Source organism: Sphaeramia orbicularis, chromosome 20, assembly GCF_902148855.1.
Source record: "Sphaeramia orbicularis chromosome 20, fSphaOr1.1, whole genome shotgun sequence".
In the NCBI taxonomy this organism is placed as follows: domain Eukaryota; kingdom Metazoa; phylum Chordata; class Actinopteri; order Kurtiformes; family Apogonidae; genus Sphaeramia; species Sphaeramia orbicularis.
This window is the reverse complement of record NC_043976.1, coordinates 4,549,618-4,566,305: the sequence shown is the minus strand read 5'-3', so window position 1 is coordinate 4,566,305 and position 16,688 is coordinate 4,549,618. Positions and strand designations below refer to the sequence as shown.

Sequence of the window (16,688 nt, the reverse complement as noted above, 5' to 3'; positions counted from 1 at the left end):
CATCTAATGACGTAAAGAAATTATTGCAACAGATCTGTGATTACTTTATGTAAATGAAATGAAATTAATTCATTTTTATTTGGACTCTATCGTCTATTTAAACAGATGTTCCTTCTATTGTTGTGCAGAGCTGCCAGATGGGGTCTGGAGTAAATGGACAGCCTGGTCAGAATGCAGTAAGACTTGTTTCCATCATGTAGATGATGTGGGAATAAGACGACGATTTCGCTCTTGCAATCACACAGTCACACTTTCCAACCACCCACATGTACATTCTATCTGTCATGGAGGCACAGAGGAACAGGAGCCCTGTAACACTGTACGATGTCCAGGTATGACACTTATAGAGACAAACAATAATAACCATCTATCTTATACTTCTGTTCTATTCTGACATCATCCACTAAATTTATCAAGATGGGCTAAATGGACTAAACTGAATTTGAGCTGTATCCTTCCAGTGAATGGTGGCTGGTCAGCGTGGTCACCCTGGTCCCAATGTTCATCAGGGTGTGACTCAGGAGTTCAAACAAGAGAAAGATTCTGCAATTTACCGTCACCACAGCACGGAGGCAGTAGCTGCCCTGGACCACACATTCAGACAAGAGACTGCAATTCCCACCCCTGCTCAGGTACAGCAGCATTTTTTCTGAATTAAACTGTGGAAAACTATCGAAGAGAAGATATTTTTTTCCCACACAGCCATTTTGAGTTTAATGTACTGGGGGAAAGAGCCTTACTCTGTCAACGCAATAGTAAGGAGGATTGCACTCTACTAAAGCCACATCATAGTCTTAATTTTATCCTCAGAAACTCACAATTCAGAACTTTTCTCTCCTAGAAATAATGTGGAAACTTATATTGAATTTTATTAAATTACTTTGCACTTCCTAAAGCTCTACTTCAAATCCTTTTTGTTTCTGAATTGTAACCCTCTGTGCTACATTTGTGTGTCCTTTAAGCCTCATCAATTTTATTTCCCAGGACTGGGTTGAAATTTGTACTGACCATCCAAAACACCCTAAGGATTCTTTGCAACATACATTCATTCTATAGAAAATGCATTTATTTTTTGTTTTTATTTATTAGCAATAAAGTGTGAAATACTGGCGTGTCCATTGGTGTGTCCTGTCATTTGATGGCAAAAATGCAAAAGATTCAGTGAACATGTCAATTCAGTTGTTATCATTTCATTTCATGCAGTACTCTGACTAATTCCTAGTACCGTGGGCAGTTATGATTGACTGAGATTGACTGCTGTTTCATGTTCATGTGAAAATACCCTGAGTTGGGTTTTGTCACCATTTAAAACCAATTTCAATGCATGCAGACGAACAGGCATTGAGCAGTCTGTAAAAACTCTTAACGCCTTGGCAGTTGAGGAAGAGCAGTAGTAGATTACCGTGTCATACCGTACCGGGTTGCAGGGCCAGCAGCCTCAGCAAAGAAGCCCAGACAACCCTCTCCCCAGCTCTTCCGGGGGAATCCCGAGACGTTCCCAGGCCAGCTGAGAGATCCCTCCAGCGTGACCTGGGTTGGCCCTGAGGTCTCCTCCCGGATGGACATGCCCAAAACACCTCCCCAGGGAGGCGTCCAGGAAGTATCCTCACTAGATGCCCGAACCACCTCAACTGACTCCTCTTGACGTGGAGGAGCAGCAGCTCTGCTCCGAATCCCTCCCGGATGTCCATGCTCCTCACCCTACTTCTAAGGCTGAGCCCAGCCACCCTGCGAAGGAAACTCATCTCGGCTGCTTGTGCTCACGACATCATTCTTTTGGTCATTACCCAGAGCTCATGACCACAGGTGAGGGTTGGAACGTAGATCAACTATTAAATCGAGAGCTTCGGCTTTTCGACTTAACTCCCTTTTCATCACAACGGACCAGTTTTGCGTCCGCATCACTGCCACCCCAATCCACCTGTCGACCTCCTGCTCCATGCTACCCTCACTGCCCCTGGTAGGGTCTCCCATGGCAGATTGGTCCTAGGCCAAGGGCCAGTCAAAGAATGGTTCAGAAGACCCACATGACAGCCAAGATTAAGAGTGTGTGTTCCTCAGCCCGGAAGGTTACCGGGGCTCCACCATGGTGCCAAGCCTGGGGTTTGTGCCCGTGAGCGAGCGCCTGGTGGCCGCGCCTTCACCCATGGGTTTACCGTGTCATCAGCTTAAAAATAATACATGGCATTTGACAGGTTATCACACAAATTATTAATAATATGTGTGTGTGTGTGTGTGTGTGTGTGTGTGTGTGATGGGGGGGCATGGCACCAAGGGTGCCCGTAGGTAAAATTCAACATTGATATACATCAGCCACTGGGACAACTGATGTACTGTATTGTACTGATGTGCCTCTTGGTCAGGTCTCCCTCGAAAAAGAGATTTCATCTCAAGGGACTTCCTGGTTAAATAAAGGTTAAATAAAAATAAAATAAACAACATTCAGAGTGCACTCAATACACAACTGACACAAGACTGACACAGAACTGAGAAGTCACATGGCACACTGCTGCATCTAACATGTAGCTCCGCCCATCTTCTCCAGCCTCAATCTCACTGACTACACAGAGCAAAGAACACCATAAAACAACATATAGAGCATTTAGAACAATAATTCCTCTTCTATACTATATACCATCACTAATTTGTCATTTCTTCCACCAGTTGCCATAGTACTGTGATAGCAAAATGCCCAAAAGAATGCATTGAAGTATATGCCATATATTACCACAGTACTGTGGCAACAATAGGCTAATGAGCTCATGTAACAGTATCCATGATTGGCTCTAGTACAAATGCTAACATTTGACTGGCTCTGTGGCAATAGACAAACCGATATTTCATACCACAGTACTGTGGCAGTAGCCATTGCCGTAATTAAAAGTGAGATGTTTATTATTACCTCCGCCAGGAGGTATTGTGACGGCTTTGCTTTGTGTGTTTGTTTGTTAGCAACTTTACGGGAAAACCCACAGATAGGCCTAGGCCCTGGGATGGGACCCGTTAAATTTTGGGCCAAGTTGGCCAAAGTTCAATGTCACAGCAAGGTCACAAAATCTTAAATTTTCCTATCTCACATAATTGAGCAATTTTCGAAAATTCATAAAAAATTCAGAATGACTCCGATTAACCTCCAATTTGATCCACCCATAGCTTATAACAATATCTTGTATCTGGCACAAAATTGTCCACATCCACTGTGGAATGTGGACTCTTTGGACATTTCAATTTATCACTGAAAATCCCATTTATGACACATTTTTTCCATTATAACTCAACAAATATTGAGTGGAATTTAATATAATTTGACATACACATGACTGGTACCAAGCTTCAACTTTTTCTGCTGTATGGAACAACCTTGAAACTGGTTAATTTAAAAAGAAATAGTCAGTCCACACATGCAGGGTGCTTGGCGGAGGTTTGCATTCTCTGAACACTTGTTACATCTGTTATTTGAGATTTGTTTATAGTGAAGATACTGAATGTCATGTGCTAATGAATGTAGAAAGAAATTCTTGTCTTCATATATCACACTGCTTCACATCTGTTTAAAATTTTATGAATCTCCTTAATCCATTAAATAAGATGTTTTTGTTTTCTTCATTTTGTCCTCCATTCCATTATCAGTTTTGTTTCTTGTCTTGAGTTCCATTAAATTCCTGTTGTTGTTCGCTCTCTGCTGCTCTCAGGTGTGTGTCCGGAGGGTATGATGTACATGACAGCAGCTGAGTGTGAAGCTCATGGCAGTGCATGTCCGCGGATGTGTCTCGACATGACCTCCACAGAGGTGCAGTGTGCCACCGCCTGTTACGACGGCTGCTACTGCGCCTTGGGCTTCTACCTGCTGAACAGCAGCTGTGTGCCCTGGCACAATGCCCATGTTACCACCAGGGGGAGCTGTACCCAGCTGGTGCCACCCTGCCTGTGGATGCCTGCAACAACTGGTATTGTCAGCCTGTGTCCAGAAACACTTTCACTTAGTATCTTATATAGGAGTTAATGTGAGAAGGCACAGTCATTTCTAAATTGTGTCATTTGGTCTGCATTTGTCTCAAATAGCACCTGCACTAGAGGAGAAATGGAATGTGGAACAACTCCCTGCCCAGGTGTGTTTGTGCATCGCTCCCCTCTCGCTCTCTGTCTACGGTTTATCGCCCCCAGAATGTCACCAACAAACAAAGCATGTGTTACAATTGCCCTGCAGTCTGCTAACAAATGGAGTAACGCATGTGTAGCTGGTACAGGCAGACCCATGTCATATACCTTTCTCTCCACACATTATGTGCCAAACACCTTACATTTATTCGTCTATTTAAATTGCATGAATTTCCCAGCCTCCTCTGCAGTGTCAATGCAGCTGCTACATTGCATTACTACTCCCAACTCTGTAAGCCACCAGCACCCACCTGTAGGCTGAATGCAACAGATATTCATCATTCTCCATATCTATATGTAAACATGTCTGCAGGAAGTGATGAGCATGGGGCTCGAAATATATTCTGCTGTTATATTAACATTCAAAATTTGAGTTTTCTGACTGAAATACACACTGGTTCACGAAGTTAAAAGGCAATTAACAAAGAAATGCATTGTTTTGCAACTTCTAAAAGTACCTCTAAAACATCATGTTTCAGAAATGAATGCCAAATGTATGTGTTTCTAAAGACAGCACGGAGCAAAAAAAAACAACAACAAAAAAACAAAAAAAAAAAACAGAGTTCTTGGGCAAACCTTGCCATCATGTTTGTGCTGCCAATTTTCTAACAAATATCTTGAATAATTCACCTCCCCAGCAACAGGTGACTATCTATCGTACTTTGTCCTGATATGTTGTGATTTAACTCTATTGGCAGACATTATTACGATCAAATAATATTACACTTGTGAAATGTAGGGCACGTGAAATATGTTTTGTTTAGTTTAGGTGTAAAATTGGCTGTATTTTCCTAAATGTCCCGCTCATTTCTCTCTGTTTTTTAAGCTGTGTGTGTTTGTCGTGTTTAGTGGATTGTGGCTGGAGCAGCTGGACCCAGTGGAGCACCTGTAGCCGAACATGTGATGTAGGTGTGAGAAGACGGTATCGTTCAGGAACCAATCCTCCTCCAGCTTTTGGAGGCCGCCCTTGCAAAGGGGAACGAGTTGGCATTGATACCTGCAGCATTGAACCCTGCTTTGGTGAGGACATGAACTTGATCCATTGTGTGAAAGTGGGTTTTATTTATTCTCAAAGAATCCAAAAACATTTAACCGGATGTAGAAGCCAATAACATAATAACGACCCATAACATAATAAGGGCCACTAACGTAATAAATTTGCCATTTTTAAAATGTAATAGGCCAATAACATAATAACTGGCCAATAACGTAATAAAAGTCCTGAACCAATAACATAATAACTTTTGGTTGGTTATTACATTATTGGCCTGGTAAAAAAAAAATTCTTTGCAAATGTAATAACTGAGTGAGTCGAACCTCGGATCCAGGAGGAACAATGCGGTTTTCGTCCCGGTCGTGGAACGCTGGACCAGCTCTATACTCTCCATCGGGTGCTCGAGGGTTCATGGGAGTTCGCCCAACCAGTCCACATGTGTTTTGTGGATCTGGAGAAGGCGTTCGACGGTGTCCCTCGTGGTATCCTGTGGGGGGGTGCTTCGGGAGTATGGGGTCCGGGGCCCTTTGTTAAGGGCAGTCTGGTCCTTGTATGACCGAAGCAGGAGCCTGGTTCGCATTGCCGGCGGTAAGTCAGACCTGTTCCAGGTGCATGTTGGACTCCGGCAGGACTGCCCTTTGTCACCGGTTCTGTTTATAATTTTTATGGACAGAATTTCTAGGTGCAGCCAAGGGCCGGACGTGGTCCGGTTTGAGGACCACAGGATTTCATCTCTGCTTTTTGCAGATGACGTTGTCCTGTTGGCCTCATCGAACCTGGGCCTTCAGCGTGCACTGGGGTGGTTTGCAGCCGAGTGTGAAGCGAGCGGGATGAGAATCAGCACCTCCAAATCCGAGGCCATGGTTCTCGACTGGAAAAAGGTGGTCTGCCCTCTCCGGGTCGGTGGGGAGTCTTTGCCCCAAGTGGAGGAGTTTAAGTATCTCGGGGTCTTGTTCACGAGTGAGGGAAGGATGGAGCGTGAGACTGACAGATGGATTGGTGCAGCGTCTGCAGTGATGCAGTCGCTGTACCGGTCGGTTGTGGTGAAGAAGGAGCTGAGCCGAGAAGTGAAGCTCTCGATTTACCGGTCAATCTACGTTCCTACCCTCACCTATGGTCATGAGCTTTGGGTCATTACCGAAAGGACAAGATCCCGGATACAAGCAGTCGAAATGAGTTTCCTCTGCAGGGTGGCTGGGCGCACCCTTAGGGATAGGGTGAGGAGCTCAGTCACCAGGGAAGAGCTTGGAGTAGAGCCGCTGCTCCTCCGCGTCGAAAGGGGCCCGCTGAGGTGGCTCGGGCATCTGTTTCAGATGCGTCCTGGACACCTCCCTGGGGAGGTGTTACGGGCATGTCCCACCGGGAGGAGACCTCGGGGAAGACCCAAGACACGTTGGAGAGACTATGTCTCTTGGCTGGCCTGGGAACGTCTCGGGGTCCCGCCGGAAGAGCTGGAAGAGGTGTCTGGGGAGAGGGAAGTCTGGGCATCCCTGCTTAGACTGTTACCTCTGCGACCCGGCCCCGGAAGAAGCGGAAGGTAATGGATGGATGGATGGATGTAATAACTGAGCCAATCACTCACACAGTGAGAGAGAGGGTCTTTGCCCTATTGTATTACATTCATTTTTTATTATTTTTCTCCCTCCGTCACTTTAAACTGGGATTTGACCCCTTCAACATGCTCAAAAACTCATCAAATTTGGCACGCATGTCATGTCCAGTGAAAAATTTGATGAAATGCAAAAATTAACCCCATAGGTGCCAAAATGCGCTCTCTAGCACCCCCTAGATACACAAAAATGGCCCTAGCGGCCAGTAGGAATATCGTAGGAACATGAAACAATGCCAAAATTTTCATCTCATCGAGACCGACAAATCATACACTGATACCCATGAGCTAACTCCAACAAGAAGTTCAGAATTTGATTTTCAAAATAAAATGCTTGCATACAAACTTCCAATAGGAATATCGTAGACATACGAAACCAATGCCAAAACTTTTGTCTCATCAAGCCCGACAAATCACACACTAACACCTATGAACTAACTCCAACAGGAAGTTCACAATTTGCCTTTAAAAATAAAACATCAAAATGAAACTTGTCTGAGGCCGTTTGTTGCACTGGCTTCTAAATAGCACAAGATATAGCAAAAGATAGCAAAAGATATAGTAAGCCCTTTTAAAATAAGTGCTCTCGCACTTTTTTTATAACTGTCTTAGTTTTTTTTTTTTTTTTTTTTTTCATAAGCCCTGAAGTTTGCGAAGTCTGAAACTGAAAATTCAGTTTGGACTTTCCCCCCACCTATTATTTATCAATACGTTCACAAAACTCAGCAGAAGTCTCCTGTGCAAAAATTTTTGAGATACGATTTACGTAGTAGTCTGCTATTACTACTACGTAGTAGTAGTCTGCTATTACTATTATTACTTCATCTAATACTACTGCTATTACTGATCCAACCTGCATAATATAAAAAACTGATTAAAACTGATTTTCTCTCTCCCTCTCTCTCTCTCTCTCTCTCTCTCACTCACTCACTCATTCACACACACACACACGCACGCACGCACGCACGCACGCACACAAGCATACACACACACACACACACACACACACACTCAGTAGGGCTTTTCAAAATAAAAGCCATATTAAAAATGCTAAATAATGACTATTAATAACTAAACTGCCAAAAAAAACAAGAATGGGTGGAGGGACGAGAGGTGGGACAGGTGACGGTTGGTGGGATGGGAGGCGGAACCCGGCCAGAGTGTGAGGTCCCACCCAATGCAGCTTGCAGGTTTAATTTATTAGATATAACTGATAAAATCTCCCTCTCTCTGTCTCTCTCTCTCTCTCTCTCTCTCTCTCTCTCTCGCTCTCTCCATGTATTAATCTATTTAACATGATGGTTAAAATGATCTCTAGTCCTGTCTGCTGTCCCTTAGCCTTTCAAGTTATCTTCAAACTAAGTGGAAGCACACGTTTGCAAACATATACAATGGTATGATAATGAAATACGTATGACATGTAACTCACTCTTGAAGATAGTATTTTTTTTTTCACTGTTAAACCTGTAAAGCCTGAACCATTAAATCACTGACAGAAAATTCCAATTCTTTAAAACTGGAGCCTTTATTGGTCCTCCTGAACAACGGAAAAAAAAAAATAAATAAATAAAAATTAAAATACTAATTTCCATGTATGAGTTTCAATTTGTATCATATTTGATACATTGCATCTCAATGCTCAAATATTATTATTTTTTTAACAAAAAAAAACCAAAAACATAATATAACACAAACATATCTAACAAATTGGTAATTCCAAACATACACAAGGACATTTTCCAGTGCTGCTATCACGCAGCAATGAGAAATCCACCAGTGGAACTGGCACTGTCGAAGTCTGGAAGACATAACATTTCAATTATCTTTACTAATTTTGTGGTTCACAAACTTTTTATTTTGCATGGTGGTAGGCCTGAAAACAGTTCCTGTCCTTGTTCAGACAGAGATGCACTCGGCATTTCTTATTGTACACGTAAGAGCTTATAATCATATCATTATAATCATAGCATAATCATTTTCAGTGCTTCTTCAACACTGTATTTTTTTGCCATCTGAAACACACAAGCACACACAAAACAGGTTATTGTGTATTTTTTCTCTAAATTGGTCAGTTTTTAGTGAATATCAGTTAGAAAAAGGAAATTACTAGCAATGGTACCATGGCAACACCCACCTAGTCATCAGTCATCATGATACAGCAAGTTGAATATGGGTGCTTCTATGGAACTGGTCCTAAAAACAGGACAGAGGGGCTAAAAATTCACACTAGATGTAGACTGTTATGAAGCAAGTTTGGAAACAGTTTGGATGTATTTTAAAAATGAATTATATATTTACCGAGATAAAATAAATTACTTTTCAGATAAAATACATTTTTATTGGCACATACAAAAATCCATGTCACCTGGTAAAAAGGAGATGAAAATTACGCGCTACTATTTTTTGAAAATCTTTTTATTTTCGTACATGTATATTTTGAGAATCAAAGTAAATAAGCAAGGCAGTGTTTCATAAAAATGGCTGCTGTGGCAAAATCACTCGTGATTTACATGTGTTTAAATGGGCAGGTTCCGCATGTAACATGAATGGACACGATGAGTTCCACAAGAAACCTGGAATGAGACTGAGATTTATGAAAAACCTGCATGTCTGGATTAAAAAAACTACTAGGATTGACACATTTAACACAGTGTCTTTATTTATAGTCTATATAAGACCATTTACACACATGTTTTCAGATCGAAAATGACACCTAGGTACATAGCTCTGTATGGGTCCCAATATTTTATTAAAAAGTCATTAATTTTGGGATTTTTTTATCTGAGGTCATCATTATGTCCATCCTGGGGAAAAAATATTTACATATCTCTTTTATTATTGGGTGTAAAAAGCTGGAAAAGTGCCAGATACCAAAATAAACCCAGTTTCATAGAAGCATGCATATCTAATTTTTTTTGCACTAAATGTACCAAATTATGCAATTTAAGCATTTATATAGTTTACTTGAAAAATAAAAAAGACTGTATGTTGTTTGATGATATTTATAATGCATGAAATGCAATAAAATTACAATTGACTGATTTAGAGTTACATGACCTTATATACCCGATGTAGCAAATTTGTTATGCCTTTTTCAACACGGTTTTACTAAAACATAAATTATGAAATATTAAGTAATTTCACATCGCATCAACCCAGTAACTCTTCCTATCGATGTTTCAGTAAAAAGAAAAACAACACAGTTTTCTGACCTTAAACTTTTCAAAATTGGCAAAGTTCTTCAAAAACCACCTGTGTCTCCTTCCTCATTAATTACAATCTTGTAGTGTCACTGGAAAGACCTCTGGTGAATGAATTCCTCCCCCCTGGTGGATTATCCATGTATTGCATGTATCTAATTATATACATCAGGTTTTTCAAGAAAAAAATATCACACTGAGCATGTAGAGGGCTTCAAAACGCATGTATCAAATATGATACGTCTGGTGTTATAGGGTTAAGGATTTTTTGATTTCCCAAAGTTGACCACTAGATGGCAGTGGTGTGATATTGACTTTCTTCAGTTGTCCTAACTTCCTTGCTTCCTTTCTAGAACACATGTTGACAGGTAATCAGTGATCAATTTTGTTTGGTAAACAGTTCATTTTGTTGAATTTTTGCATATACTATAAACATTCTTATATATTTAGTGCAAGAGGATATAGCATTATTGAGTGTATTCAAAGTTAACCAGCTATACCTAGCTAACTGCTGGCTAGTTATTAACATTATTAACTATTGCAGTTTGATAATATCAGGGGGTATAAACCTTTTCAAGCGTTTGTCCCATATTTGATCGATTCAATTTATTCATTTCATTCCACGAAATTTACCAGATGCGCACGCACACACACACATGCACGCACGCACGCATACACACACACACACCTTTCTTTAAAAATGTTTATACCCCCTGATATTATCAAACTGTAAGAGGACTAGAGATCATTTTAACCATCATGTTTAACAGACAAATACAGAGAGAGAGAGAGAGATTTTATCATCATTTAACAGTTACATCTAATAAATGAAACTTTAATACAGTGATATTAATATATTATCATGTTATTGGCTCAGTTATTACATTTGCAAAGAATTTTTTTTTCATCAGGTCAATAACGTAATAACCAACCGATAACGTAATGAGTTATTACAATATTGGCCAAAAGTTATTACGTTATCGGTTCAGGACTTTTATTACGTTATTGGCCAGTTATTATGTTATTGGCCTATTACATTTTAAAAATGGCAAATTTATTACGTCATGGGTTGTTATTACATTATAGGTCGTTATTACATTATTGGCTTCTACACTGGGAGCTACTGGTATTCAGCAAACCAAAGGTGCTCATGGAGAGGGCATGAACAATTGGAAAAAGACAAAAATCCAGACACTGACTTGGTTAGAAAATTTAAAAAGCCTTTATTTCATGAGGGCCTGTAGATCAATGTATAGGGGTTGGAGTAATGTGTTTTATTTATATTTTCACAACTCTAAAAGGATGCGAATTTGACAGAACTTGCAGATTTTGAAGATGCTGAACTTTAAGACCCAACCAGTTGTATTTTGTCCCAGGTGTGAAGGAGCCATGGAGTCCATGGTCACAGTGTTCAGTCACATGTGGAGGAGGTTACAGGACCAGAACCCGTGGGCCAATTCGAACTCATGGCACTGCTCAACAATTCAGTGCCTGTAATCTGCAGCCCTGTGGTACAGCAACAATTTATATTCAGTTACATTTTCTTTCTTTCTTTATTTTATTGAAGCTTAAAATGGTTTAATTTTAGCAATAGGTAGCAGAAATCATTTTTAATTTGTTAAGTGGTGTTTTTCACCAGAAAATATCAAATTACAAATAATGACTTCCATAAAATAATGACAAAAAACTGGAATTTGGAATTTTAAAAGCTAGACGAAAAAGATAGAAGGTAAATATTACAATGGTTTATGGCAACATTAGATGTTTGATTTCACTGCCAGATTATTTGGTTTTATGTAGCTGTTTTGGATTCAACATTTGATTGAATAAATATATGTGATGTTGATGCATTGGAGAGTTTTTCCTCATCATCATTCAGTCATTAATGTAGTGCAATCATATTAGAACAAATGAAGTAACATTTTTGTATATATTCCTACTATAAGGTTTTCACTGTTTATACTGTGTTGTCAGGCGACAGCAGTGTGTGTCCACCAGATCAGGAGTGGAAGCAGTGTGTGATGGGAGCAGTGTCATGTGCAGACATAACGATGGACCTGAGCAGGAACTGCACCCCAGGGTGCCAGTGTCCACATGGGACTGTTCAGCAGGTGGGTGGGGAGATGTACAGACCTAGATTCTACTGTTCATATTCATAACCACTTAAGAAATTATGCTGTTAGCTAATCCTTCATCACACCATAAAGATGAGTAAACACCAATACTCCGACAGTTCATACAAAATAGTGCTTCTTGCAGCCAAAATATATTTATACCGACTGTATTAACCTAAAGTGTATGCAGACAATGTTTAGCTCAGAAGTGGGCTCTTTATACACTGCTCTTCAGACTTGGCATAATTAGTTTATGGTGGCTGCTCTGTTACATCTTATATAAAACCCAACTTAAAAAACTGACATCAATTTTAGTATCCATTCATTCAGAATATTTTTTATTACTTCACCTTGTGCATGCAGACTTTTTAATGGGAAACTGAAACCCTGAAGTGCTCTTTAAAGCAGCTAGATTTCCTTACCTTGTGTGTTGCGCCAGTTTCACCCACAGAGTGATGATTTGTACAGTTAATTTGTATTTTTTAGAAGTAAATTAATACCCGAATTGATGTGCCTCACCACACTGGAATTGTATAATTCAGTTTAGAGCTAAAAAAACTAGTGTGCACTATATCTTTACACACTGGAGGCCACAGATATCAAGGTTTTCTAGTTACAGATGGAGAGCACTGACTAACACATTAGTTTAAAAATATTGTAGTTAAAGCAGAAAGCTGTAGGAGAGGGAGGTGTTTTCATTGTCTTCTGTTCTCTTTCAATGCAGGACTCATATCTAGATATAGAATGTCAGCTGTGAAATGTGTTTCAAACTGTCTCTGAGAGTGCAGGAGGGATGGATCACTCAGAACAACTTTGTATTGATTTACAGTGACCCCTCCAGGGTCAAATGACTCAAAACTCTGTCAGCATAATGCCCCCTACTTGAGGACAGAGCCACAGCACAACACTCATCAAATGTTCATATCGACCATTGTTTTACTGTTGCTGTCATTTAAACAGTTGAGACTGAAACCCGTGACATACCCCCAACAATAAACCCTTTTTCAAGGTAATTTAGATCTCCTCTTGTCACCTTGATTCAAAACCAGAATGGCCTTACCTTGTTCAGCATTTTTATACATACAGTTAAAATGATGGGATGGACTGGCAATTGTAGGCTCTAAAAATAACCAGCAAGACTATCAACAAAGAACTGGGCTGAAAAGCATATGAATAAGAGAAAAGATACAATATTATTGATGTTATACCTAAGCCACCCAGAAGCTTCACGAATTTGCAGACCTGAAAACACTATGTAATTTTCAATCAATCAATCAATCAATCAATCAATCAATTTTATTTATATAGCACCATATCATAACAAAAGTTATCTCATGATACTTTAATTTTAGGATTACAAAACCTTACAATTTTGCAGAAGGTGGAACACTTTTCAAAGGCTCTCTATACAGGTCTATCTTTTTTAAAGGTCTGAGTAAAGAGTCTCCCTTGCATCTCCACTCATTTATTCTGGTTTTCATTTAATTTATTATATATCTGTGGTTTATGTAATTATAGGAAGCACTACATGGTATGCACAGACCTCACATAGCACTGCCATCCACTGAGCCCCTCCAGTTTGGACTGTTTTGCTTATTTGTTTTGTTGGAATTCAAGTCTTTACTGAAAATGCTGTTTGTTGGATCCCCTATAACCATTTTGAACCCACAGCTAATGCCCTGCAACTTCAGTTACTAAAGCATAGTAAATGATAACACAGTGAAAAGAAATGGAAATTGTCTAATAACATGCCCTTTATTTTGACAGTGATTCAAGCTGTAAAATAATAATAGAAGGTTAACAAAGTGACAATTCTGATAAGTTTTTCGAAGATACAGCAGTAATAAGTAAGACTCTAAAGGCCTTAGATTCTTCTATGAATATTTTAATAAAGGTTGTTTGACTGATCATGTTTCATAACATATACCTATTGTAAAAACATTCTCTTAAGCTCTGCAAACTTTTTCAGCTTGACAACCACAAGATAAATCTGGTGTCTTACCAGGAACTAAAATACAAAATAAAAAAATACATCATTAATAACCATGACATCTACATTTATAAACACCTGGTAAAGAAATCAACAATTAGAGCTATGGAGTTTGTTGATAACAACTGATGAACTGGGAACTGATGGGATATTTTCATGATTTTATCTTTGTATTAAAAATGCCATGAAAGACCAAGAACAGAACTACTGTTGTAGACCTATATATTTGAAGAAAGGAAAATGAGAAAAAATACTAACTTTTGTAGTGTTTTAAAGGTGCTGGAGACTTTCGTGACTAATTTTTCATCAAATCTGTAAAACCTCAGTCATATCCTAAGTATCACGAATCTGTAAGACTTTCTGTGATTACTCACTCACCTGAATCTCTTGCATTACGGCGAACAATTTTGAAGTGCCATCCATCATAAACAGTCCATGTGTTTACAAACGAGCCGGGAGGTCACTTGGGCATCTTCAGAATTTTGTCATGACGTGCATTGTGGGAAGCGAGGGCTCGCGCAGCCACCTTACAGCGGCAGCTGGAACAGACATGATCGGAAACGGCAGGAACTCTCTTCCTTCTATGCATATTCCTCCAGCCAATTCCGCGTTTCCACATGTTTGTTTCATCTATGGTTTCACCCATGTAATACCATATGGTCACGCTGCCGCTGTCAGGTGGCTGCGCGAACCTCCGTTTCCCAACAATGCATGTCGCGACAAAATTCCGTGTCATACATCATGATGTTCCTGTTGCTGTCTGTGACTGTATATTTGTACAGAAATATATATATGTTCAAGAATGCAGTAATCACATGACCATTCTTTCTGTTTCTCTGTATTTCTAGGATGATATGTGTGTGCTGGAGTCTGACTGTCGCTGTAATATGGATGTAAAACAGTATGAACCAGGGGATATTGTCCCTATCGATTGCAACAACTGGTAACTTAAACTGACCTGGTCATATGATTGTAATGACTTTGTAAGTCAGATTAAAGCAAAGCATTTTCTGTGTGGTTGTATTTTCAGTACATGCAATGCAGGACGGCTCGTAAACTGTTCTCAATTTAGCTGTGATGGTAGGTTTCAGTCGTTATCAAAGAGAAAAAAACACAGCAGTAAGACTGTATCCATATATAAATATCAATGTTTGTCTGCATTACAATCTGTAGCTGATGGCCCCTGGTCAGCGTGGACTCCGTGGGGTCAGTGTTCAGTGTCGTGTGGAAGAGGTCTACAGTCTCGGTTCCGCTTCTGTTCCAGTCTCCGTCGCTCTGGTAGCACCCTGCCATGTGTAGGACCTCACCGAGAAGATCAGTTCTGCATCATGACACCATGTGACCGTGAGTCCATACCGTGGATTATACAGTGTGCAGTGGAATTGAAAATTTACTTTGAAAGTTATCAAATTTGTATGTATGAGAGAGAGTCAAAAATTTCTTGGACAAATGTCAGAGACAAAGACTGTGTCAAACACAGCCCAGCAATTCTATTAAAAAGGGAATCTACTGATGGAAACAGATTGCAAAAGTGTTAGACTGAAGTTAGACTGTAATGGAGCTTATGTAGAGAAATATCTTTATTTTGAATAGACTTACATTTGTCTGACAAGTTTTTGACTCTCCCATGTGTATATACATTTTCAACCCACTGATCTTATAGTTTCATTCTTTTTTTTCAGGTGATGGAGGCTGGGGTCAGTGGAGTAACTGGACAGAGTGCACTAAATCCTGCGGTGGAGGCATTCAGAGCCGCAGGAGAGAGTGTGACAGTCCTAGTCCAGAGGGGGAGGGGAACTACTGTGAGGGTTTGGGAACTGAAGTCACAGCCTGTAACACTGCCCACTGCCCAGGTATGTGTAAAGAATGACCTGAATGTCCATGCGGGTGCTGGTAAAGTAGCTCATGAGCCAGCTTGTGTTTGTTTTAGTGGCACCATGCTCCCAGGTCCCAGGCACAGCGTTCAGTAGCTGTGGCCCATCCTGCCCTCGCTCCTGTGATGACTTGGCAGTGAGTATCACACCAAACATCACTCCTTTTTAGAAACTTGTTTAAGATTAAGGTCTAGTCCGTGATAATGCTGATAATTTTCTAAACAGATTTTGTCATTCAGATAATTATTGCATAGTAAAAAAAATTATGTGGCCATGACCTTTGACTACAAACTATTATATGTAGCAGACACAGACGATTTTGCCCCAGTCAGTGGTGTTGCAATACCACTGAGTTCTAAACTTGTAAATTATAGGGGTAACTGTGTCAACAGTTGGTTTATGTTTTGTGTTCATCCTAAAAAGACAAAACAACAGTCGGAATGTGTGAATTAGTTGATTTCCCACAGTCTCTTTTCCGTGACAACATTAACAACATAAACACACATAACCCAGAGTTTATGTTCTGTTATGACAGTTCAGATTCAGTTTGCTGGACATCCATTGCATCCATGTGTCTCCCCGTACTTCCCCTACTTATGATGTGGTGCTATACAAATAAAATTCGAATGATTGATTGATTGATTGATTGATTGAGAGTTTTTAAAGATCTCTTTAACATCCATATAAAAGAGAAGGGGAGAACAATGTGTATGTTACTGTGGACATGGTCAAAATTGTGCTTTTTCTAT

At 40.0% G+C, this 16,688-nt stretch overlaps 1 protein-coding gene across 1 annotated transcript in view; it reads left to right on the top strand.

Moving 5' to 3' along the window:
• The window catches only part of LOC115411693 (SCO-spondin-like), a 204,861-nt gene that overhangs the window by 66,927 nt on the left and 121,246 nt on the right, over positions 1 to 16,688 (top strand). Inside the window, 13 exon segments of the mRNA XM_030123908.1 lie at positions 129 to 332; positions 462 to 632; positions 3,693 to 3,866; positions 3,869 to 3,947; positions 4,063 to 4,109; positions 5,008 to 5,178; positions 11,338 to 11,472; positions 11,936 to 12,072; positions 14,914 to 15,008; positions 15,096 to 15,145; positions 15,239 to 15,409; positions 15,748 to 15,918; positions 15,996 to 16,075. Of these exon segments, the coding sequence (XP_029979768.1) occupies positions 129 to 332; positions 462 to 632; positions 3,693 to 3,866; positions 3,869 to 3,947; positions 4,063 to 4,109; positions 5,008 to 5,178; positions 11,338 to 11,472; positions 11,936 to 12,072; positions 14,914 to 15,008; positions 15,096 to 15,145; positions 15,239 to 15,409; positions 15,748 to 15,918; positions 15,996 to 16,075 (1,685 nt within the window).